This window comes from Colletes gigas, unplaced genomic scaffold, assembly GCF_013123115.1.
Source record: "Colletes gigas isolate AHSC1104 unplaced genomic scaffold, ASM1312311v1 Colletes_gigas_Sc00001, whole genome shotgun sequence".
NCBI classification, from domain to species: domain Eukaryota; kingdom Metazoa; phylum Arthropoda; class Insecta; order Hymenoptera; family Colletidae; genus Colletes; species Colletes gigas.
The window spans coordinates 7,696,629-7,720,941 of NW_025106630.1; the positions used below are offsets into that span (position 1 = coordinate 7,696,629).

General features: G+C 49.0%; 1 protein-coding gene across 1 annotated transcript in view; it reads left to right on the forward strand.

The window, feature by feature from the left end:
• Window positions 1–11,610: 11,610 nt before the first annotated feature.
• The window catches only part of LOC122404646, a 90,839-nt gene continuing 78,136 nt past the window's right edge, over window positions 11,611–24,313 (forward strand). The window contains exons 1-2 of the mRNA XM_043408806.1: window positions 11,611–11,824; window positions 17,383–17,412. Of these exons, the coding sequence (XP_043264741.1) occupies window positions 11,611–11,824; window positions 17,383–17,412 (244 nt within the window). The remainder of the gene's footprint in view (window positions 11,825–17,382; window positions 17,413–24,313) is intronic.

The following is a 24,313-nucleotide window of genomic DNA, read 5'->3' on the forward strand; positions in this document are numbered from 1 at the left end:
ACGGACGGATGGACGGACCGATCACAAAACATCTATTATTTTTACGCTTTAACGCATTCGACCGCGTCTTGCTCGCGCGGGATTCCAATCCGCGGACGTGTCTAGTCGATGAACCTCTTTTACATTCTCTGGCTCGAAATCTGATTTCCAGCGACGATTTTAAATCTTATATTGGATCGCCCCTTAATATAATTAATAATTAAGGTTACGGGAACGAAAGAATATAGAGAGACATCTCGCGAAAGGCGCATTAAGAATGGACAAGCAAACCGGCAGAATCGATGAAATTTTTTACCGAACAAGGAGCAAAAAATTAAGATTCGTTCGTCAACTAGTTTTTGCCCGCGGCTTCGCTCGTCCGGATGTCGGTTTAAGAAATCCGTTAATGGTGTTCTAATCTAGGAACGAAAAGTGAACGGAAGCTAATTCGCGAACCAACTTTTAATTTCGATTCGTTGCTCGCGAATAAAATATGCTCGAGTCCGCGCAATAGGAATCGGTGCAATCGAAAATAGAAAGGAATTCGATTCGAGTAGCGGGCAAATAAATAAAAAGAGAAACACGATCAGATAACGCGGTAGCGTTGATATACAACACCTATGTGGAACAATCGTCGCTGAAAGGGGGAAAAAGGGCAGCGACAGCTTTCCTCTCGCGTGATAAATTTACGCGAGACGTATAGCGGCGGGTCAGAGTGGCTGCCCAACTCCACGTACTTGGACGTCAAAGTCTCTTGTTGTGTACTTGAAACTCGACACCTTTGTTACCGTGCCTTTATAAAACCTCGTTAGAAAGAAGGCCCGCGGTTCGCACGTTTCTATGTCGCGATTATCAACACTTGCTCAACGTTGCCCCGTCTTGCATCATTCATTGCGTCCTGTTTGTCAGTTTCGTTCGCTGAACGAGAGACCGAGAGTTCACTGTCTCGACCCTTCGGGTCTAGATCCTGGTAAAATGAAATTACAGTCTTCGATCGTTTTTTACAAATACTTTTGAGATAGTTTCATTGCGTCGCATCGTTCTCTAGTTCCCAGGCGCGAGCCAGCATCCGGCGATCCAATAAATCCCAGAATAATAGAAACGCTCGGCAGAGCGGAGTCGATATCCTTCCTGGTGCCGCAGGAAACGATCGCGGAGTGTCGGCTGCCCTCGAAGTCGGTCATCATCGCCGGCGAATCCAGTTACTTCTCGCTCAGCTCCGACCGGCAATCGATTCGTCTCCGTCAGGCATAACCGATCTACCGATATCGGTCTTTCCTGCGTTTAGGCACGTCCACGGATTTCACCTGTACACACCTGGCCGGGCGTAATCGTCGTAACCACCGCTCCTCGGCGTCCCCACGCCCCCGTTCGCGAATGAGACGTCTCACGACCAGACGTCTGAATTTTTCACGGCCGTCCCTCTCGACTTTCTTCCTGTTACTCGCGGACACGTAGATCGCTCGCGATACGTACAAGCATAATAAAATATTTGGTAGAAAAGGTTCCGTGCCGAAACAGCAGAGCCACCGGCTTCAAAGCAATTTCTTTTTTACTCGCCGTGTCGAAGACTTATAATTTCATAGATCGCGCGTGAACTCGATCCTCTAGATTCCAGACGCACTAGGTTCTAGGTTCAGGGCACACTGTATCTTTCAATTTGCTTTAATTTGCGTTTGTTCGAAGTTTAGCGTGAAATGCAAAGTGATATTCACGACAAGGGACAAGTGTAATCGGATAATAGTTGGTTGACTCCGAACGAAAGTCCAGTGGGGCCAAATTGCTATTTGTTTTTGCCGATTCGAGAGAGAAAACGTTCACTTTGGCTTTTGTCGGTCGCCTTCGAGTTCCCGTCTTTTTCCTAATTCAATCATTTTTCGCAGGGAAGAGTAAAAATGTAACTCGATAGTTCGATATTGGTTTCGTTCGCGGACGAAGGATACTCTCGGATTGGAGATTTTCTCACCTTCCTACGGAGGAGAGGTGGTCGAGAACAAAAACCGAGAGAGGTCTGCGGTAGACGACTTTCCCATGAAGCTAGGGCGGAGGACGCGGGGCAGGATGTGCCAGGACCAATCAATTGTACACGCCGGTCTCCTTCTTCTTTCCCTCACCACTTCGCTTTCCTATTTTTTCCCCTCCTTTTTTTTTCTCTCTACGCTTCCACGGCTGAAACCATTCTTGGTCGGCGTGGTCAGAGCCGACCAAGAAATTTTCGGAAAGTAAGAGAAACCCATGATGAAAATTCCTTCCTCGGCGGGGTAACAAAGAAATCACGTTCCTTCGAATATTCCAAAAATAATCCACCTTTTGTTATTGTACGCCCGGTGCACGTAAATAAATAAATTTATCGATCGCGATGTTGAAATAAACGTGGAAGGGTAGGGGGAATAGTAGTTTTGGTGCGGATTCCAAGGCACGTCCGAGATCCAGGAAGATGGGGGCCCTCGATCGAAAGTGCTTCGTATGCCGGTCGCGCGATCCGTCGTCCAGTTTCCCGGTTCGAAGATCGTGAAAGTGTAAGAAACTGCGGCGCAGATCCACCGCGTTGGTTATCGGGCCGACATCGATAAAAATGCAAGGTGGCACGCGGCCTGGACCTTCACTGACTGTACAAGCGGCCACGCGGCAGGGTGGGCGGACTAGCAACTAGAAGGCAACTGAACTGAACTGGACTGGCAAGCTAGAACGGGGCCCGCGCCTCGAACCAACCGATCTTTCAGGCGCCACGCAACGCGAATGTCGGAAGAAAGCCGGCTGGCTAGTCGTTTCGCGATCCTCGTTACGCGCATCCTTGCTCGACTCGAATACCAAATCCGCGAAACCCCGATTGCCCGTCGCGGTTACAATTAATTAACGGAAACGAGAGTCGGGAGTACTGGCCCAGGACCGGAAACTGTTATTCAACGAAACGAAACGCCTGGGTCGTTGGACGACAGGTATCGAAACGAATCGCGTCGTCTCGGCACTCTCATTTCTCTTCGGCCAGATACGCAGTTCGACTGGCGAGTCAGAGCCAGGATAGATGCGACGATCGTGCGCGAAGATAGAAAAGTTGTAAAGCTGGTCGAGAGTCTCGGAACGAGTCGATTCGTTGCGTGCAGAAACGCGCGGCTCGCATTAGAATATTTCAATCTCTATCGAATGTCCAGCGTTATACGTATCTCGCGGCGAAACTGCCCGCTCCACGACGCAGTAATAATTTTCCGTACGTTTAGATATCAATGCCAAGGAATTTAAACGCATCTGGAATAACGTCGCGTGGCCGACATGCCGCTCTACACTAGATTTCCAAAGTTCTGTTAAATTTTATTCTCGCGAATTTTCGACGCGCAATCGTTCGGTAATTTTTTTGCCCTGACCGTCGTCGACCGGTTCGAATTTTCAATGGGAATTTTACTTGAAATTCTACGCGTATGTACGGTTCGTTCTAGCGGACAAATCGTAGCACCGGTGGTTGGTATTCGTCCCAACTGGTCTCGCTTAACGAGTTCAACCAGTCTCCGTGCTTCGTCGATACGTTTAAAAATTCATTACTCGCAAAATTCCATACGCGAGAATAAATTGAACGACTCCGTCAGAGATGTGTATCCGGCATCGGCTACCGATCGCTGGACAACCTACGGAAGAAGATACCAAGATCCGAGTTCCCGAGGGGGATAGAAAGGTTCGGGGTCAAGGAATCGGCAGATGTACTATCAGATAATCACGGAACCGGCGTTTATATAGAATGTAGATGTAATCACCGGTCTGGACTCGAAAGAGGAGACCGGGCTTGGCCTTAACCAGATGCTGGTAGTTGATCTTTGGTGGGATGCACCGTGGTACCTGTTACCTGCTACCTAGCGTTGCACGATGGGGCCGAGACCGAAGGGAGCAACTTGGGATTAGACCGAGTGTGGCACGTGCCACGGGTTCCACAGGTGGCTCTTTAAAACTCACTTATTCGCCTCCTTCTTCTCCTGACTCCCTCGCTCGCCTTTCGGTTCTCTCACTTTCTCTCTGTCTCTCGTTGGACACCGATTCCTTTCACCGACGGAAAACCGGAATTGGAACCGCGACCCCATCGAGAAACAACCAACGAAGAATAATCGACGAATCGAACTGGAGTATTCCCTAGACATTGGGAAAAATCTTTCGCTCCATATTTCATTTCGTTCTTTTCTTTTTCATTTTTTCCAAATATCCTTTCGCCTCTGAGAGGCTGTTCCATTTACAGATACGACCAGAGTCTTGTTTACAACTGAAAAAAAATAGTAGGAAGTCCACGACGTTACAGTTAGCCGCGTGTATAATCTGCCGATTATCCAGCCGATTCCGGACGATCGGGGCATTGTATTCTTCCCGATCCAAGTCTCGACCGACTACAATGAATTTGTACCGTACGATTCCCGTTAATGTACGCGAAACCCCAAGAAACGCGACAAAAATCCGCCTCGCGGAACTTGTCTTTTCGGAAGAGTCAACTTTTTCGTTTGGTAGAAAAGACACAGTTTTACTCTTCTCGATAGAGTACAAGTCCTTGTGTAATAAATAGGACGAAAGACGTCGCGATTAATTGGATCGGTACAACGAGTTTCTGGCCCCGACGTCGCTTTCTATGCCCACAGGAAACGTCGAGCTTGAAAAATTTGTCGACGAGGAATGCGTTACGCGACCACGACCGGGCGATCGCGGCGAATTAATAACCCGTTAAACGTGCACGTAACACGGGCGCGAGCGAAAGTTCGAATTAGCAGAATCGACGTTGCTCTGACATGTCACTTAACATTACCAGGAACGGGTTACGCTAATGGAACAATAATTAATGCAACCTGTACGGTCGATTAAGCGGCTGGCCTCTCTATCTCTGGGAGTCGCGGAAACGATTTTCCACTCGCGAAGCGCGTCGTTCGATGCTCGGAAGCTCGATAGTTCGCGATTTCAGTCAATTAGAGGTGTTGATAGAGGAAAAAGTGGGCCGCGATCGATCGGACGGTCGCTTAATCGGCCCACCGTTCGATAATTACAAAGTCGATCGTCTATCGAATCGGCGATCAACGCCGGTAATAGCTGGTTCGGTCACCCGTTCGAACGAGATCGGGGGAAAGGCGTTTACGAGACGTTCGTGACCGGAGGTGGTACTATGACAAATCCGTCGGGGCTACCGGAAATTAATATTGACTTTTTGCTCGCTGCCAGAATCGGGACTAAAGTCGAAACCGCGAGCGTTTGGTCACGGAACGCGTTCGGACCGATTTTTCTCTTCTTCTTCCCCCCCCCCCCTCTCTCCCCCCTCGTTCGAACCGGAACGACGACTCAAGGTGAACCGAAACACGATGTCTACAAAAATCGGGCCCCACGGTTAATAGAGAAGATCGATCTTTCTCCCTTTGCAGCTTATTCGGGGCACGATAATGTTGCTCGTTTTCTTTCAAACAATCACCGAATCACCGAAACAAGCTCCTTCGAAACCCAGCAATTTCTGGGTTTTAGGGGTGGAGGTAATTTAATTAAACGGAATGCGATTAACGTTTCGCAGGGAAATATACTTAGCGGGTATTGGATAGGAAGTGATAAGTAAGTTGATTGCGCGGGTCTCGCAGGAATCCGCGCGATTAATCATCGCGTAATATTTAATGGTCGAACCGCGCACCGAATATCAGTTTGTACGATGCACTCGTAGGGTTCGTTTGAAAAGTCGTTTCCGTACATCTGGAATGAAAATCGCATACGTTTCGCGGATGCGCGGCGTAACAAGCGGCGCGCGGCCAGTTCATTACACGGGACTCTTCTTCGTCGAGGCTCCCGTCTTCTTATTTTCTTGGAAGTTGCCCCCGCGAGCGGAAAACCGGAATCAGAAGGCCGATTTCTTCGACGAGCCAATCAAGCGGCCGAGAAGCTCTCGTGCTCGAAGAAATAAGGGACCCCTACGAGGAGGCGGCATTATTACATACCATTTTATTTTATACCGTTATATCGTTACGTAATCGAAAGGTGGCCGATCGGACAAGTCCGGCTCGAGGAGGCGCGCGCTTATAAATTTTCTATTCCCGTGTAATGCGTTCGAATCTTCGTTTTCCCGAGGCACGCGTCATCGCAGTAGTATCCGCGTACAAAAAACAACTCGAGAAATTTAATATTTCTTCGCGGCAATGCGCGTTAGGTTGTTTACGATATCTTCGAAACGCGTCCCGACACTTTCTACTTCCTGCAGTTTCTCTTTAAAAATAGGGAGGTTCACGGACCATCTTAGTTTTATAATACTATATATCGAATACGTATAAATTTCTTTGAATATCTTTCCATGAAATTGGAAAAAGCAACATCTCTGTAACGATTAGAGATACAGAAAAGTGTCATAAGATAAAATGAAACGAGTTCGAAGGAGCGAGCTGTCCCGAGGGAGCTGTCGGAGGGAACCAACCAGCTAGTGGGGCTCGTTGTATCGCTAGTGTTTCGAGCAGGATTCTCAGGAGACACGGTCGCGCAAGAATGGCTGCGGACGGTACGTGCCACAGGTGGCTGGGCTCGTCGAAATCGCGTCTTTTCCCCTTTACTCGGCCCGTCGATCGATAGGAAAGGCCCGTCTAGACCGATGATGGACAATTGTCCGGGAACAGTGTGTTCCAGAATGGGAATTCCTGGAGCCGGCCTGTCGCGAACTGCGACCGAGTCCGACGGATACGCCGCGCCGCGACGCGAATACCATCGGCGCGAACGCGTATCTTACGTGGGTTGCTCTCGCCATGCTCCAGTAGGCTCGCGGATTTTTGTTCATTAACAAGACACCACGCGCGCCGTTGGATTGTCGAGCGGTAAGCCGCGCTGGGATCAACGTGCACGCGCGTACACCGACCGATAACGATGCTCAGGATTTACGAGCCGATCTCTGATAAAGCCGCGAACCTGGCGGATTGCCGAACGATATCAGCGCTCGTGTCAATTGGACAACGTTTGCGGAAAATCAGTTGCAAAGTGGATCTCGTTATTTACGTTGTCTTTCGTCTATGATCCGATCGCGACCGTGGATCTTGTATCGCCAGGGAGGAGTTTGCTCCGACTAATTGCCGAGGCCCAGGCGATTCGATCCTTTTTCATTTCCCCTGCTTCGTACGACGGAAGATAAAAAATTATTAGTTTCGTATTATCGAACTTTGTTACTCCTAGAATCTATACTGGATGAGTTGGAAAACCAGCTCTTTCGATTTCTCTCTCTCCAGAATGATTTTGTCGGTATCAGCTATTCTGTTTTTAAATTGGGGTGTTCGGGGAATGTTTGTTTCTTACAAGGCAACGATTCGAATCGAAAGTTTAAAAGAATAGAATCTATCATCCGATCGAAGAAGGAACCGTAGGTAAGTATGTTGGGAACGTACGGCGCGGTGCCACTGCGGGCGTTCAAGTCTCCGAGTTTACACCGGCCACTGTACCCGCTATTAATGTAGATATATGCATTTGTGAATTGCTCGCGTACCGGTACCACGTGCGCTCCCGCGGTGGCCAAGTACGGGTAATGGGGTTAATGAGCACCAGAGAGATCTTTTTGTTGGCTGAAAGCTCTCGATCGAGCGCCGATGCTAATCCCCTCGTTCGCAGATTGCGTCGACGAGGAGGAGGCTACGCGACGGCTGAATATTCATGCCCGGCCGGGCAGGATCCGAACACCGCGCGAAACCTAAGCCGATCGGCGTCGCGTCGCTTCGATACGCCTGCGATAATTGCTCGACCGACGATCGGCAGGCCCGCGGACAAAAAACTCGACGCGTCCGCGAATCTATCGATTATTATGAATTATTAATTTCGTGGATCCCGCCTACGAACATTGGTGAAAAGCTAGTGCCGGGAAAAGCAGTCGACGACGACCGGAAGGCAGTTTTTCGACGTCTGTTGCTAAACGATCGACTACCTTGGCGCCCCGTGGCGAGCTCCTCGTTTCTGCAGCCCTAAACCGAGAAGATCGGAGATCAACCGCGATATTTAAAAGGTAAACTCGCTGCACGATGCGGCGCATTAAGAACCGTTCGCAGTTTCCGTGTTTACGATCGAACCAGCTACGTGAGAAAGAATGCAACACGGAAGTTGGAAAATCCTCGTAATGCTCCTCCCGTATTGATCATCGCGGGGATGCCGTGCATTCCACCGGGCGATTCGAATAAATTAATAAACATGACCAAGGGGGAGGCGAGCAAGGGGGGCCGGCGCGAGTTGGCGGATTCTTTCGAGCTTCGAAATCCCACGGGACGGGGGCCGAGAGGGGCAGGGGAGACGCACCGTCGGTGATCGGGGGAGCGAATCCTTTTCCAGGATCCCATCAGAAATACCGAAGGCTCGCGTTCGTTTATGGATCGACCGGTTGCATAATGTATCGGGGGTTTTCGCGTGAGACTCGCCGCGACTCGGTTTCGAGTGTTATCCTCGCGAACGGCCCTGTGCGTTCGTGTACCGTGAACGCGAGGACCAATTCCATTGTAGAGACGAGCGTTCGGAAAGCGTGTGCGCGTTCAGCAACGCGTCGGGAGCACCGCGGCCAGAGTTGTTCCTCGGTCGAGCAATTTCTTGATGCATATTGTCACGCGTTGTTAAGCCCCGAGAGCACCGCCATTACGGGTTGGCTGGCCGGGGGATCCGACGGCTGCCGGAGAAAGATGAGGTGGAAGAAGGTAGCTGCACGTTCTGCCGGCTACCGGCCACTTGCTACCGCATCGGCTGGCTGACTAGTTAAACTGCCAGCATCGCCGCCGACTATTACTGTTTACGTAAGGGGACGATGATCGTTGCATTCCCGCGGAAATCGGAGTATAGTACTTCTAGCTACGCCGTTACTCTTCCACTCTTCCCATGAAGATGCCGGTACGGAATGGGAATAATTGAGAGATTTTGCGATTTCCAGCCTCGCGTTCCGGCCTAAGTCTCGAAATTCTTAAGCATATCGATTCCACCACGAGATTTTCACGTTTGCTTGACCTCAACATTTACCTCGACTGGTTTTCACCATTTTTACTTGGGAACTTGTTACGACCGTGCACGAGTTATTTTATTTTAAAACAAAATATTTTATTCCTATACCCAGAGTTACAATAATAATATATTCTTCTTGACGATGCACAACCTGCTGTTTCCATTTCGAGTACGAGTTGGCTCGTTATAGGTTTACCAATAGACTGGACTCTATTCTGGAAACTATCGAGGGTACCAAACGAGTTCCGAGAATCGTTATATATGTACATTGACGTTAATAAAAATGCGTACCGGATATTCTTTACGAAGAAAGGAAGAATTGCTCTCAGGCGATTAAATGCGAGCGATGAAACGTTGTCCGCGTTTTTGGGATAAATAGACCGTTCTGTTCGCGGAGAGGAACGATCGTCCCGACCACACGCGAGAATCCTAGCTGGATCCCTCTACGCAAACATAGTTCCCGCGCTCGTTCCCGCCTCGAAGTTTGCCCATCCAGCTCCGGGTAGTGTTTAGAGAATGGTCGAACTAGCGGGGGCTAGTTAGCAAAGCGCGCGGCAGTTGCGAGCTGCCGTAAACAATAGTTTTAGCGAGTGCGTAGACAGAGCGCGAGCCCGACTCCCACGGTTGCACAGGGAATCGGAGTCTCCTCCGAACGGCTACGAGCTGCCTGGTCTTTACGTGTACTTTGCCCGTCGACGACTCACCCACTTTGCTTTACTTAAGGCCGTTCGAGTCTTGCACCGACCGCGCGCGTTGCGCTCTCCTCTCGCCTCCCTCTGCCGAACGATCCACGTCCAGCTTTTACTCCTGACGTTTACTCGGCGTTCTAGCTACATTCCAGGGTCCATTAGGAGGGCCCCGGGTTGCCAGCACGAACCCCTCTGCCCCCGACTACGGACTACACTACACACAGAAAGAGAGAGAGAGAGAGAAAGAGAGAACGTTAGCCGATCTTCGGGGCTACGAGCTAAACAATCATCCTCGTCCTCATTTCCGATAAGTTCTCCAACTTTTTGCTACCCCTCGAGAGCGGCTTCGGCTTCGCCAACGCTTTCCTTTCTTGCCAGCCAGCTCTCCGCGTCGTTTCGACGTGCTCTCATTTTCTTTTCTTTCTGGACGCGAACGGAGAAAATACAACGGCGCGGCCGCGCAAACGCCGAACGTCTTTTCCGGCGAACGAATCGGCGAACCTCCTCTCCGGTCCGCGATCGGATTCGCGAAAGCGGAGGAGCAGTTTCGAATTTCACGGATGACCGCCGCGAACGCCCAATGACAATTCGCTCGTCCGTTACCGATGGACCGGAAGACTTTAACGCCATTCCTGTCGCGGGCAACGAAGAACGCGCTCGCTCCAATTTCGCTTGGGCAGTTTTAGCAGCGGAACGTGTCTCGATGATTAAATTCGATTTTACGACCGATAGTTGGGAACGGAATTAATTCGAGACGATCAAAAGGATGCATTTCTTTGACCTTAGGCATTAAATTACTCTCTCGATGCGTCTCGTTTCATCGTGATTGTCGGATACAGCTAGAAAAGGTAATTTTGCACGTGTGCATCTGGGTCGGTAAGTTGGTCGACTATCGCGGCCCGAAATAACGCTCCATTCACCCTTTCATTCATCCGGGAATCACTGGGGACTAGCGGGCCTCTCAGCGGCGGCCTTCTCGGGCGTAATAAGCAAAAAAGATCAGCCCGTCGGGCCATTACGTAGAAAGGAACGAAGAAATCATCTACCGCGAGGGCGTAAAAACCGTGGCAAAGGCAATTCTACCGCGGTCGGACCACCGAGACTTATTTTTCTGCCACTCTGCACGCCCGCGACACGGTGCCTTTCGTCGATCGCTACTTAGACGGCGAGGAAGCATTGTCTACGGTATTCTTGCGGCGCTCGTCCGGCCAGGCGGGGAGGAGTCGATCGAAATTGCGTTACCATTTTCTCAAAGGAATTTGCCGGACACCTTTCACCTGTTCCACACAGTCTGTTAAAACTTTCAAAACCTGACCAAACGGTACAAAACGTTAAAAACTTTTATCGAGGCTCTCTAGCCTTTCTGGACACTCTGATCACGAATCTAATCTTTTCCATCAATCGTTCAACACCGTTTCTATTCTTATTTTATGCATATCCGTTCAAACCAACCAAGTTTCATCATCAACGAATAAAAATATTTCCTGCCACAAAGAATTACTTTCTATTCCCATGTTAAGAACCGCGCCAAACTTTTTGGCCAGCTTAATATCGACATACTAGCGTTCGTGCAAACAATATTCGTTGCTTGGAATAATTGCTTCTCTTTTTGGCTAGCTCGTGAGAGGTTTAGTATACCGTGCTGCGATGCTCGTAATCGAGGCGAAAAATAAAACATCGGCTTCGCATTTTCTTCACGGCTGTTTTGTTTCTTAGCGTTCCAGAATCTTTATTCTTTCCGCGCAAGCGATCGCCGCGCCGTCGGAATTTCGTATCCTACGATCGAATTTATTAAGACGCGTTGAATGGACGGGGGAAAGCTTCGTTCGCGAGTAGGAGCGTGTGACTGTATTTTTAAGAACGAAACACGACAATATCGTTTAACTTGGATGTTCCAGAAGGAGACGAGGGGTTGATCAGACGCCTCGTCCAAATCGACGGCGTGCTGTTCGAGGCAGAAGAAGGTGGCGTCAGACGAGGGTTGGAAGGAGGGTGGCGTGCTATGATCAGCATGGAGCTTCCGGCGCACACCACGCAGCATGGTGCTCTTCACCTGGGGGTCGGGGTCGGGGTCGGGGTCGGGGTCAACCCAGGTGACCCAGCTGGAAGTGCCCTGACCGCCATTCATCCGCATCCTCAGGACCCTCTAGCCCTCCACCACCATAATCATGGAGCTGCAACACCCGGAGGTATGAACGAGGACTCCAAGAAAAAACGTATGTTTCTTCTTTCGAATCCATTGTCCTTTATCTTATCCTAGAATAACAACGTCGCAGGGAACGATCGCGTGGAGACACGAAAAAGAAATGTTTTAAAATACTTTGCATTTGGAGATGTCGTCGGTCGAGTTTACGATATCTGGATAAAAATGTGTCCCTGCGATATCCTGGATTTATCCAAATAATATACAATTTCCTATTTCGAACGTCAGAAATCTCACTGCACGAACATCATTTTTTTTTTTATTACGAGATCGAATCTATCGACATCGATTTATTTGAGATCCCACGGGACGGTAAAATCGTCGATCGATGTAATTGAAATTCTACATACTTGTGGTAATTTCGTTTCCCTAGTTGCCGGAACAAACGAGTTTCGGCGGAGGACGCGCGATCGATGTTTTGTCACCCGTAATTGGTCTTCTTCTTGTCCGCGTTGTCGAGTCGATGTCCACCCTGTAAAAACGATCCACGGAAGATGCCGACACTTGTATACTGGTTCTTCTCTCGCCGGCATGTATCAGCACGCTTCTGGACATATTTCAAATTCTTCTTTCGCTTCTTTCTTCCCCCTCGAAGTTAGGTACTCGATCGACGGAATTTCAAACTTGTCTCCGCAGACTGATGCACCATTCAGGAATTTCTAATAGTCCTTTACTCAAACCCGAGATGCTTCTCTTGCATTGTTGCAATTTCGCGCGTAATTTTATCGGCTCTTCTAACTGTTTCCAGAACCGCTATCGATATCGTAACAGTTTCAAAACCTCGCTGCTGTTCCGTATCCGTTTATTATTATACGTAAATACGTGTTCCAACGCACCTGCAACGAGTCTTTTTTTAGAAACAAAGACACGAAGGAAACGAAAAATAAAATCGATATCTCGGCCGTTAGCGAAAGCACAGTCTATGCGAGCCCATGTAAATTAAGTTTATGGAAAACAGAATACCATGATCGATCGAATATCCGGCGTTCAACGATAATTAGAAACAGCCGTTAGTATGATCAGAAGCACGGCGGTGAATTTTTCGCCGAGCACGAACGACTTAGCGACAGCTAATAACGCGGTTGTGTTTCTCGTGTAATCTCGAGCCAATAGGAATGTTGCACCGACAAAAAGCATCAGGCACGTGCTTCGCCAGAAAGCCTCGATAAATCTTCGTCCAGGCTGTGCCGGCCGATGCTTCTATTACGATCTCGAGCGACGATGGTGCATCACGCTCGCTGAACCAGCGCGGAATTACAAGAATACGTTTCGATTTCATTCATTCCGACCAAATTTTACTTCCAATTGGCAACGAATACCCAAACTGACTTTCATTTTGATAAATTTTAAGTAGGCTCCATTCGTAAAAGGGACCTTCGTTAGAAAGGAAATGCACGATCCGTTCGCTATGTACCGGCAAATTATATTTCGTAAAATGTCACCCATAAATTTAACTGTCTGAAAATATCAGATCGGAAAAAGGGAATTGACATCCTGGAATCCGGTTATCGGAACACAAGCTCGCATTATCGGAACTGGAAATCGTCGCTAGTGGGAGAACCAGTGAACTCCTATTATAGGGACGTATATATGTTCCAGTTATCTGAACTGTCTTGTTCGCCGACAGGTTCGGATAAATGGAGTTCTATTTGCACGTACTTCGAACCTCCGGTGTCTAGAGTCCCGGAGTCTTCCACGTAACAATCGTCGGTCCTCTTTTCCGCGTTGCGGAGGAGTTGAACAGAGGAAATTTTACGATCGGTATTATCCATCTTCTCCGAGACGAATGGATCTGCTTTCAGACGGGATTTGTCAATTAGACGGAAATTGAAGATGATTTACGGCGCAATTGGCTGTTGAATAGTTCAGCGCTGTTCGCCAGTGGAACTTCGCTGCACGGTCGAGCATACGGTGCTATTAATTACGCGAACGATGTCCCGTTTCTTTCCCGCTTTTCGCGATTCAGGCCGATTGATTTTTAATCTCTAATCGATTCGGGTTCGAGTAAATGCTGTTGGAATAAAAGTTCTTTGTAAGTTCTTCTTTCGAGAATCAGAACCGACCGATGTTATAACTGTTTTCAACCCCTGATTGGGAGTTTGTCGTCTATCGGCGCGTATCGCCGTGCTGCGCCGCGCCGCATCGATATCGGGTTAATTGAATCTTATCCTCGCGGGACATCAAGCCAGGCGATACGTGCCGATCCTTCATCAAAGACCGTCAGAACGAGAACCGCGTGAAAGACCTCCTTGTTCCCTACGGAACAATCGAGTTAGCTAAAGTTTGCTCCGAGTTCCTCGACAACGATCTTTTCGAACACACGAACGTCTATACACGGTGTTCGAGCATTTATTTCTTGTTGGATGGTCCTTGATCGTCGCTCAACAATTTTAAGAAGAACGAGTAAAATATTTGAAATAAAACTTATATTGTTTCTGGCGGGGCATGGCAAGAAATTGTAAAAATTAAAGAAATTCCAACACCGCGGAAGGCCTCCCTCTAAATGTAAAACACATCCTTAGAGGATTGGTCGAATATCGGTCGGTCGAAGAGTGATCTCGTTAAGCAGCCACGCGTTCTGTCGCTTGTACGAGCCACCCTGTATGCACGTAGAAGCTTGCACACAAAGGGGGGGCCAGGCTTGGGCGGTAGTTCTCCGGAACCAGTGCACTGGTCGCACTCTGGTCGTGGTCGAGTCCCGTACAGGTATATAGTCGTTCCGGACGTTGGAAGAGAGTGGCGCTGGTTAAGGAAGATGAAAGGCCGCCGCCGTGCCGTGCCATGCCGTGGCAGTAACCACTTGCGCGGCATCGGACGCGGTAAACGGAGGAAAGGGAGAAAGGGAGAAAGGGAGAAAGCCGGAGAAAGAGCCAGAGATCCAGAAGGGGTCGTTAAATCTAATGATATCAACTATTTGACAGAAAGAGCCGCGATCAGTTCGGAGACCACACGGCCGTGCGACAACTCGACCCGCCCCGACCAAACGTTTCCCCTCCTTTCTCTCCCTGTCTTTTTCAACGTTTGCTACTTAACCCTTTATTGCCACGAATCACCTCGTTCGAGACTCTACGTACGATGCTCGACGTGGCTTCTAGCTCGATAGATCGTTATCGATCGATGCCAATTACGCGTCCGTTTATTACAACTAGCTAATAATTTATGTAATAACGTTTACTTTTTCTCGTGCTGGCTGAACTCATTCAGGCGCTCCTTCAGTCTGCTATCCTAGATATCTAGATAGATTAATTTATGCACGTGCAATCTGTTCTTATTTGTACACCGTATTCGTCGTTACATTTCTACTCGATTATTTCTGTTTCGAATGTCAAATTGGGCAAATATTATGAACTTGCATATTTCAGACCAATGGCCGATGAACGTCTTTCCTAAGCGCGGAGAAAAAAATCTGACCGCATACAAGTACTGCATTCCGTTTATATAAAAAGAAGAGTATGCGATTACCAGTCGAGTGATTTATATTGCAGCGATCGTACATCCGTACTAGAGCGACCACATTCTTTTCCCGATTCTACATAAATGATTTTAAATCGATTATGGTTAAACGTAAAAGCAGAGCCGATCTTCGTCTCGATGCATAACGATACGGTTATTTTTAGCGGCGACTATTAAATTATTATACGAGGTAGGATTACGATCGTTGCGTTGTCGTCGTCGTCGTCGCTGTTTCTGTTGAAGCTTTCCGTTCGATCGATTACTTATTTATTTAACAATAATCGGTTCTCATCAACCGGTCGATATATCAGGCAATTGTATCGCGGACGATACTAATTGCATTTGCTGATGCTAACGTTAATCAAACCTAAGCCATTGTTAATGCAATTCTAAATATTTGTCGTCTCACGCTGAGCGACGTCCGGCTATTCGAATTAAATTGATCGCGCAGGACCACCTCGGGGCATTCTACCTACATCTCGATCGTCAGAGATCGATATCGTCGAACCCGCGTGGCCAATGACGAGAGTCGAAGATGATCGACTCGATAGCAACGAACAAAGTCCATATTTCACTGTCAATCGACAAGTGACAATCCGCCTTAGTTCCTTACTTCTTCAATTTAGCCTCCAGTTTTCCAAGAGAATTTCTCCATCGAGAATTCGAACTATTACGAATACGCTTTGTCTTTTAATGAACAGACGCGTTCCGTTTGCAGACGGAAACAGCGACCGTATTTGCCGTGAAACAACCCAAGGACTAAAATTTACCCAAAGCATAATTAATAAAGGATGTAGAGAGATTAATTATCCGTGAGGTTTTTCGACGTCTACGAATGTTTTCCATCGGTGGCAATTACTAGGGAAGATTCGTACGCGCGTGAAACGAAACGTATCCAGCGAGCGTTAACGAGCGGACAACGCGCTTAATTAGCCGAAACGAAAGAGAAACGAAAGTCTCGGGGTAAAAGGCGGCAGTCGATGGTTGTAAATTGGGTTCCTATGCTTTGGCTAATTTTTCGATCTTTCGATTTTCTCGCATCGACCACCGTGCGACAATGTTTTAATTGCGAATCGAGAGTACGTCGGCCGATTGCGCCGACAGCGGCCGATCGGGCCTCGATTATCTCTAATGGCGCGTGGTTATCTAGTCGCATTAATTTGTAATTAATACCTGGCTGGACGCAGTGACCGCCGTGCATGGCTCGCTTAATGCCGCCGAGAATTATATGCTTTACTAACCTCGCGATGCTATCATTCCGCCTCGCGGAGACCGCCATACAGTTTTACCTCGATTTTGTAATCATCGACCGATCTATCGACGTTCCCCGACCACTCTGGAAAACGTTCAACGTCCAAATAAACATTGCTCCCGTTTATTGATCGAATTACCAGAGTTCGCTCGTGCTATCCAGTTTCCGTCGACAGAGCCATTCCGTGTAATAAAACGCCTTTTCTTGGTAAAGGGTTCTGGCCTGGATGAAAACAGGCAAGCCACGATCAAAAGCGGAGTTTGGATCGAACGGGGGCGAAGCTCGTATTCTTGTAAAAAAGAATGGCCGTTGTTCTTTCCGTTGGGCGCCCGCGCGGATTGCTCGTGGGGATTCCCATCGTGGCATCCCCAGAGTAACAACAGAGTGACTGGCAGCACGTAATATTTCGCTCCGCGCGTCTGTGTTTGTCTTCGGTAGGAAAACGTTCGGGGTGAGATAGCGACGGGTTATTTATGGGGTTAAATAAAGGAACACAGCGCGATGCTGCGATACCAGGCACCGGTACAAATAGGTTGCAGCTCGCCGCTACGGCCCGTTATCGTTCCCTCTTGCAACTCGTCATGATCTGCAACGTGCAACATTAGAACTCAAACTTTTTGCGAACACGAATATGCCCGCGAGACGCCTTCGAATATCGATGCTCGATCGACCGCTCGAAACGAGAATATCTTTCACTCTCCTTTCGGAAGACACTTAACGTGCAACACAATTATTTATTTCCGAGTCGCGAACCTCTGGATTTTAATAATGATTTCATAAAATTCGTACGATTAAAGAGAACCGACCGAAGCTAACCCCCGATTCTTAATCCTAACGTAAAATTTTGTTTTCTTTCTTTTGAACAGATGATGGCGGCCACGGGATGAACCAGGACGGTGAGTGGAATTACATATTTCATTTGATCGTTGGTTAAGCCGCGCGAACGGAGAACGCCGATTACGAACTAATAGTCGGATTAAAATCTATTAGCCGCTCGGGAGCACAGGACATTCTGTATAATAACAGAGAATAGCGCGACAGGAGCTTATCGTGTATATGTAAGTCGGTTATGGTTAAAACCACAGGACGATGCAATTATAGTGCGTTGCGAAAATGCATCGAATAAGTTTGGACGTTAATACCGTTATCGATGTTCCCGTTATAATTAAATGCACGGAGAAACTTGCGAGGCTTATTCGACGCGTCGATTGCTTTATCAGCCTCGGCGATCGATCGTGAGAAATAACCAATTATCCTAACACCCGTTCTTATCGTCGCTTACGCGCTAGGACGCACAGCTTCCGCGGCGATCTAATTGGCCCAACATCCAGAATAAACTTTATTTTCAATCCGCGTACGCGGCCAGCGTCGATAAATTATCGCTACGCTTCGATTCGACGAGGACAGAAGTTATTAATCGTGGCGCGATAATGATTTTTTTTTTTCTCCGGGTCGGTCGTCGAGATCGCGTCACTGTGGGGCAAATGCATATATCTTCCGTGAATCTGTCGCGAGCGTATCGGCTCGCGAGATCGATACAAAGTTGCGTTTGAACGGCGAAACAATTAATCGAGCCGCTGGGAGCACGGGTAGTGTCGAGGAGGACCGATAACATCTGGAATGTTTGCGATGTTTTTGTCGATGACGGTCGGCGAAACCGTTGCAGCAATTTTTTTGTTCTTTCTAAATACACGGTTGATAAATTCGAGGTATCGTAGCTGTATCTATCGATTGTTCGATCAGCCACTTACGGCGAATGATCGCGATTCGGAGGTTGAGAGGCGTTCGCTCGTCCCCGAAAAGAGAGGACTGTGCGAACCGGGAAACCGTGCGGGGATTGTTTAACGCGGGGAATAGGGTCCTGGTGGCATCGGGATTTTAAAGGAGGGATCGTCAGGAGTTTATCGAGGCTCTCGATCGGCCGCGGCTGGTTGTGAATCTGGAGGCGCGCGAGCTGGACGGATAGCTCTGGGATATGTGTCGGCCAACAGGCTGCGGATCCACCGTGGCAGCACAATGTTCGCATAATTTATGCCAAATGACGTAGACAACGACTCCGGTGTGTGTACACGTGGTTCGCCGCGGTAGGTGGAAGGTGGAAGGTGGAAGGTGGAAGGTGGTGGATGTAATCAGAAGTTTAAAGGGTAAACGGTCGTAAGGTGCGAGGCTAGCGCGAGGCCCCTCGAGGTTTCGCCGCGCTCAATATTCAACAGGTATTTACATTCGCAAATTGTTTACGTCAGCCCACGATGAAATCTGTCAGGATTTCGTTCCCTCGGCAGCTTAACAGCCTCTACCTCCTCCGTGTTCTTCTCCTTCTCGATCCCTCCGTCTTCTTCTCGCGACCCTCGTCGCGTTCTTCGTTGTTGGTCGTTTCGCGCCAACTGCCCTCCTCTCTCTTGCCTGCGCCCTTTCTCCGGCCAGTAATTACATATGGGTATTAATCAACCGTACGTCGAGAACGAGAACCGCGAGATCTTGATTTTCGCGGGCTCGCAAGCATCGCGTGGAACCGAGGCTGACGTAATCCCGAGATTCGCGTTATTAATTTATCGGAGATGCCTGGTTAGCGCCAAGCGTTTTGATTTACCGAACCACGAACGCGTGGCGTCGATTTTCTTCCGATACAGATCCGTTCCATCCCCTTATTCTCCTACTTTTCCACCAGGCACGATATATTATTACTATGAACATTCCTTTATATTTTATATTACATGTAACCCCGTATCGTTGCACTTAAAAAACAACAGAAAAAAGAAAAGAACGAGGAAAGTTTGATGGAATGCAAAGTTGTGATTTTTGTTCGGAACGGCCATGTTGAGGAAAGATCGTGGGTCGGTGGAAAGTAAAAGCACACGACTTAGCGCGGCGTGGCGTAGCGTTTCGCGTGGATCGACGTTAAGGATCGATCAAAACCCGCGCCCTTTCACCGGCGCTGGGCACTCGCGGCCAGTATCTCGAGCGACTCGCTCGTTTTTGTACGCCTGTTCCGAGGACCCATCCTCGGTTCAGGTTTATCGTTGGTCGTTAATACGGACGCGGATTACACGCCGGGCGTATTTGCTTGGCGGTGGCGGCGGCGTGGTTATGCCAGGCTAGTCCTAATTATAGCGTAACACAAGCGTACCGTATGCCGCGCTTACGTAATCCCGCGATAATGCGGCTCCAGGCTCTCGCATGCCTCGCCTGCCGATCCGAGCTATTCGCGCGGCCGCCGTGCCGGCATTATCTGCTGGCCTAGGATAATGACATCGGCCACGACGATTCGCGCGCGGTTATAAAAATCGCGTCGTCGATACCGCGAGATCCTGCCTCCGATTAGGCGATTCTGACCGTGAACGGACGAGCAAGCTCGCGAACGAACGATAACGGACCCCGCGGAAGTCACTGACACCGCCACTTTATGCCAACAACAGGGGATTAGGGTTCGATCGTAAGCCACTACTATCGTTCCTTCGTGCCAACTTTTACTTCAAAACGGTTACAGAATCACTTTGTTTAAATCGAATCGTACAGAGCGATTCTTCCGCCAGTAGACCCAAAAGGAATGCTGTCGCAATCCCATGTATGTTTACAATCTGTTTCTCTCTTAGACGTACAAGTTAAAAACGCTCTATCCGTAATAAATGTCGCATTTCGTACAAATGGTACACTTACGACCGTTAGGTATTGCAATCATCCTGTAGAAACTCGATACTTGTATCTCATAGTAATTACGTGCATTACATTCAGAACCGAAGTTTAACGTGCATATTTTTACCGTTTAAAGATGTAATAGCGGATATTAGAATACTTTGGTGCATCACCGTAGGTAACTATCGTTCGATCCGAGAAAGACGTTGAACGCGCGCGGCATCGACTATGCCCGGTCGCTGATAGCAGTCCGGGGTAAATGATGATCGCGCGAAGAGACTAATGACCGGCGATTATTTCCAACGTATTCCGGGTCAAGCAACAAAACCGCGGAAACTCGCAGTGGCGCGGCGTGGCTCGAGTCTCGGGCGAGATGCTTCGCGAGGACTCGGTAGATACGTTCATGGTTGATTTCATCGAGATTAACTATTTTGTTGCACGAATACGAGTCGGACGAAGTAACGCTGCCTACCATCCGTCGAACGATGCCACCGCCCCGCACGATTCAGGAAGCGAGCCTGTACCACGGCGATCCGCGTTCTTCCCTTTCGCTCGCGCTGATTAGCAGCAGCCACCGTGATAACATCGATCCGACCGACGACCTTTGCGATAAAGCGTTATCGGAGGATCTGCGGCCACGATGAGTCATCGAACGAGCCCGGAGGATCGTAATGTCCGGACGCGTCTCTATTGCAAACGATCATCCTCGCGTACGCGGAAAAGAGATCGAACCGGTGCTCGAACGCGCTCGTTCGTTTGCAGTTTCGTGTCTCGATATCAGTTTATAGTTAATTCGTTTCATTTTTGAATTCGTTTCGAAGAAAAACGATACTGAAAATTGATCGGGCAGATACACGCGTGTAACCAAGTACGACTTGGACGTCGCCTCAAGTAGAAATAGCTAGCAATGGACAGACGCAATGGCACGCGTAGTCGACACATTCCGACAATTATTCCGTCAGATGCAATATATTTTTTCTGTCATCTTTTTCTCTTTTCAATGAGAAAATTTGAAAACTTTCGGTACTTGAAATGTTTCCAATTTTATTCCGATTATTTTTCAGTGTACATATGTCAGATGCATATGGTAGTTCGGTAACGTCGCTAACGTATTATCAAACGAATCTCTATAGCTTTCCCATAGAGCGTCGAAAAGGCAAAAGGCGCGAGGAGGACAATTTGGTCCCTCGAAGCGTAATTTGTCCGGAACGATTTCATTTGTCGGCAAGAACGTTCCCAACGACAGGCAAACAACGAGCATGGTGTTTTTTCTGGGTCGCGAGCGAAACACGTCGCTCGAGCCGGCTAGAAATTTGCTACGGCGCTCAAAGCGGACACCGCTCTTGGAGCCTTGTCTTTGATTCCAAAGCGCAGCGCGTAGTCGAGCCGATAAAGCGGAGACACGGCCGAGGATATTTAAGCCCCCGATCCGCCATAACTCTCGGTAGGGAGCGTTTCTGCGATTCGACAAAGTAATACAGCCGGTTCAACGAGCTCGCTAATCAACAAAACTGTTTCTCCGTTCGGCTCTATCTGATGCACACAGCCTCAGACTAGTTGCACGCGCGCGATTCGCGTGTTTGTGCGGCGTGTACGCGCGTTCCGTTCGCCTCTCGCGCCGTAAGTGGTACGTACCACGCCCGCGCACGCGAGAACCCGCTCGGATACACTGGCTGAAACGAGAGGGACAGACGAGCACAGGAGATAGAGCTCGCGCACAGAATGATTTGTATTGCTAAATAATCAGCGCCAGTTGTCTAGGATACTGGTTTAATGACGCGCGGCCGTGGAGGGAGGCTGTAACGCGTTCAGCAATCCTTGTGTCGGTGGCCGGCCGCCACCGAGTACACTCGAGATAGGTTCGCCAGCCGTGCCAATTTCGATCCAATAGTCGCGCCTAACTTTTTACGATCGAACGGTCAGCCATCCTCGATGCCAGCGACTTTTACTCCCCGGCGTACGTACTTTGAATAGCTGGGATGAATCACTGTTCCGGACCGGCGGGGATTTCGCCGATTTCTGCCGTCGCGTCGACGCGTTTCGAGAGAACATTCCCCCGATGAAATTAGAATGTTTCACCGAGACGGAGGAATTCGTAGATTCGCCGTTGCGTCGAGTCGAGTCGCGTCGCGTTGCGTCGAAGGATCGGTGGTTTCGCTTCAAATTCCACGCGACTCTTCCCTTTTCCACGGCTCTAGCGCGTTTGGACGCCGAGATACAATCGGTACAACTGCTGGTGTACACATAGTCGCGTGTATCTGCCGCGCTGCGCCGCGCCGGTTCCATCGCGCGTGTATGGATGCCCGTGTGTACGAGCAAGGGTGTGGCTCACGGTTCGCAACGGTATCATCGTAGGCGCATACCTGCTCTTCGAACGCTAATTTTTCACGGATTTCGGCGGCTACCGTTCAAACTGTCGACGCGCGAGCCACATCCTTTTTCGAAAACATTTTCCCGAACGTCCGATAAAGTTACTTGCAATACCGACCCGCCTATCGACGGACGCCTGAATGTTTTCCAGCGAAAACACAGATTGCGAAAGCTTCGAGAACATTACCGCGTTAACCTTTTCGGTACTAATTAATAAGGTAGCGAAAGTTGAGCCGGTTTTGTTACTAGAGAAATAATACCACCAACTTGTATTCGTATTTGCTCGATTAATCAATGTTTGAATTCTTTAAAATTTTACTATTAAGAGTTTTTTAACACCGAATCGTACTCGAATGCGTGTTGGATCGCGCGCCATATGGTACGCTCCGCGGTTAAGGGGCTGAACACAAATTTTCAATGTACCCTCGACGGAGGCAAGTTCGAAGGTGCCCGAAGGTGGATACGGTGGCAGCCAGCGACTCGGAGCGGTTGCAAGAGGCAGGAAAATCGGCCTTCCGACTCGGTCGTTGCTGCAACTGCGCTTCGTCCGACTCGTTGTTTGCGCAAGTATCTCTGCGTAGTACTCGAGCGTTACGTAGCGAGGTTTACATTGGCAGAAAAGCAGGTACCTTCGAGGTTGTTATCCGTGTGTACACACTGGTCACGGGCACGCGCACGCGCGCGCGCCAACGCAGCAGTTAACCGGGGAATTCTGCAAGACCGCGGGCTTCGAATTAAGTGGGACTCGTTGTCGATCGGACGCAGAGCGCGTGTGGGAGGTAGTGGTATAGATTTCGAGGAAGCTAGCACGGATGTAAACGACACGTGCAACATTGTTGGCTGAATCGTATCGAGCTGTTTCGATCGACGGTAGTTGATCGTAGAGAATTTGTTCCGTCGTACTGGAAGCGTGTTAGGTTCGTTAATTACGGAACGCATCGCGAATGGATTTTTAATCGGGATCATCGTTCCAGCGAATCTCGCTCGCCTTGAAGCGCGTCCCGTTACGAGCACGAGTCTAGAAAGCCCGACTCGTACGAGTAATATGATCAACACCAGGCAAATCGATGACACGCGGTGTCGTTGCCCACCGCGATCACCGGCCGTGTAATTATTCCCTCCTGTTTTTTCGTTACAGCAGCGGTGCAACCTCTGCCCTTTTTTTTTCATTTCGTCTCCACGATGCACCTTTAGAACGTCTAGATGAATTTTCGAATTTAAACAGGTTCGTTTGCAGCAAGTAGCGTTGCAAAAAGCTTATTTTGGTTTCCAAGATCACGGTACATCCCTTGTACCGTTCATTACCACAGAGTCTAAAGGGTTCCATTGACTCGCGTTCGCAGCGGGCATTGCTTGTCGGCTCGAGAGTAGTCTGCGGGGCGCCAGAGCATGACGCCATTAACGTAACGAGGCCACACGTTGCACCCTCGCGAGCACTGAACTATATCAGCCCCGAGTGCTTAGGCTCGCAATAGATTCCTAGACCTAGACCTCCGTCTAGTGGCCGATATCTCGCAATTCTACCCTGACCAAGGACCACGGTGTATTTAGCTGCGAGCGTTACAGCAATTGTCAAACAACCTCTAGTAACACAATCTTTATTTGATCTGTTATTATTCGATGCGTCACCGCGTACTCGATTTTCTTCGAATTTTCCACGCGACACGCGAGATGTTTACGCGCACGTCCGCGCACGTGCACGGTCCACGTGAAACGTAACGTCTCCCCCCTTTCGCGTGCCAGTTTTCCGGTTGAACTGATTGCGAACTGGTTCTTGATCATCGAACCGTTCGA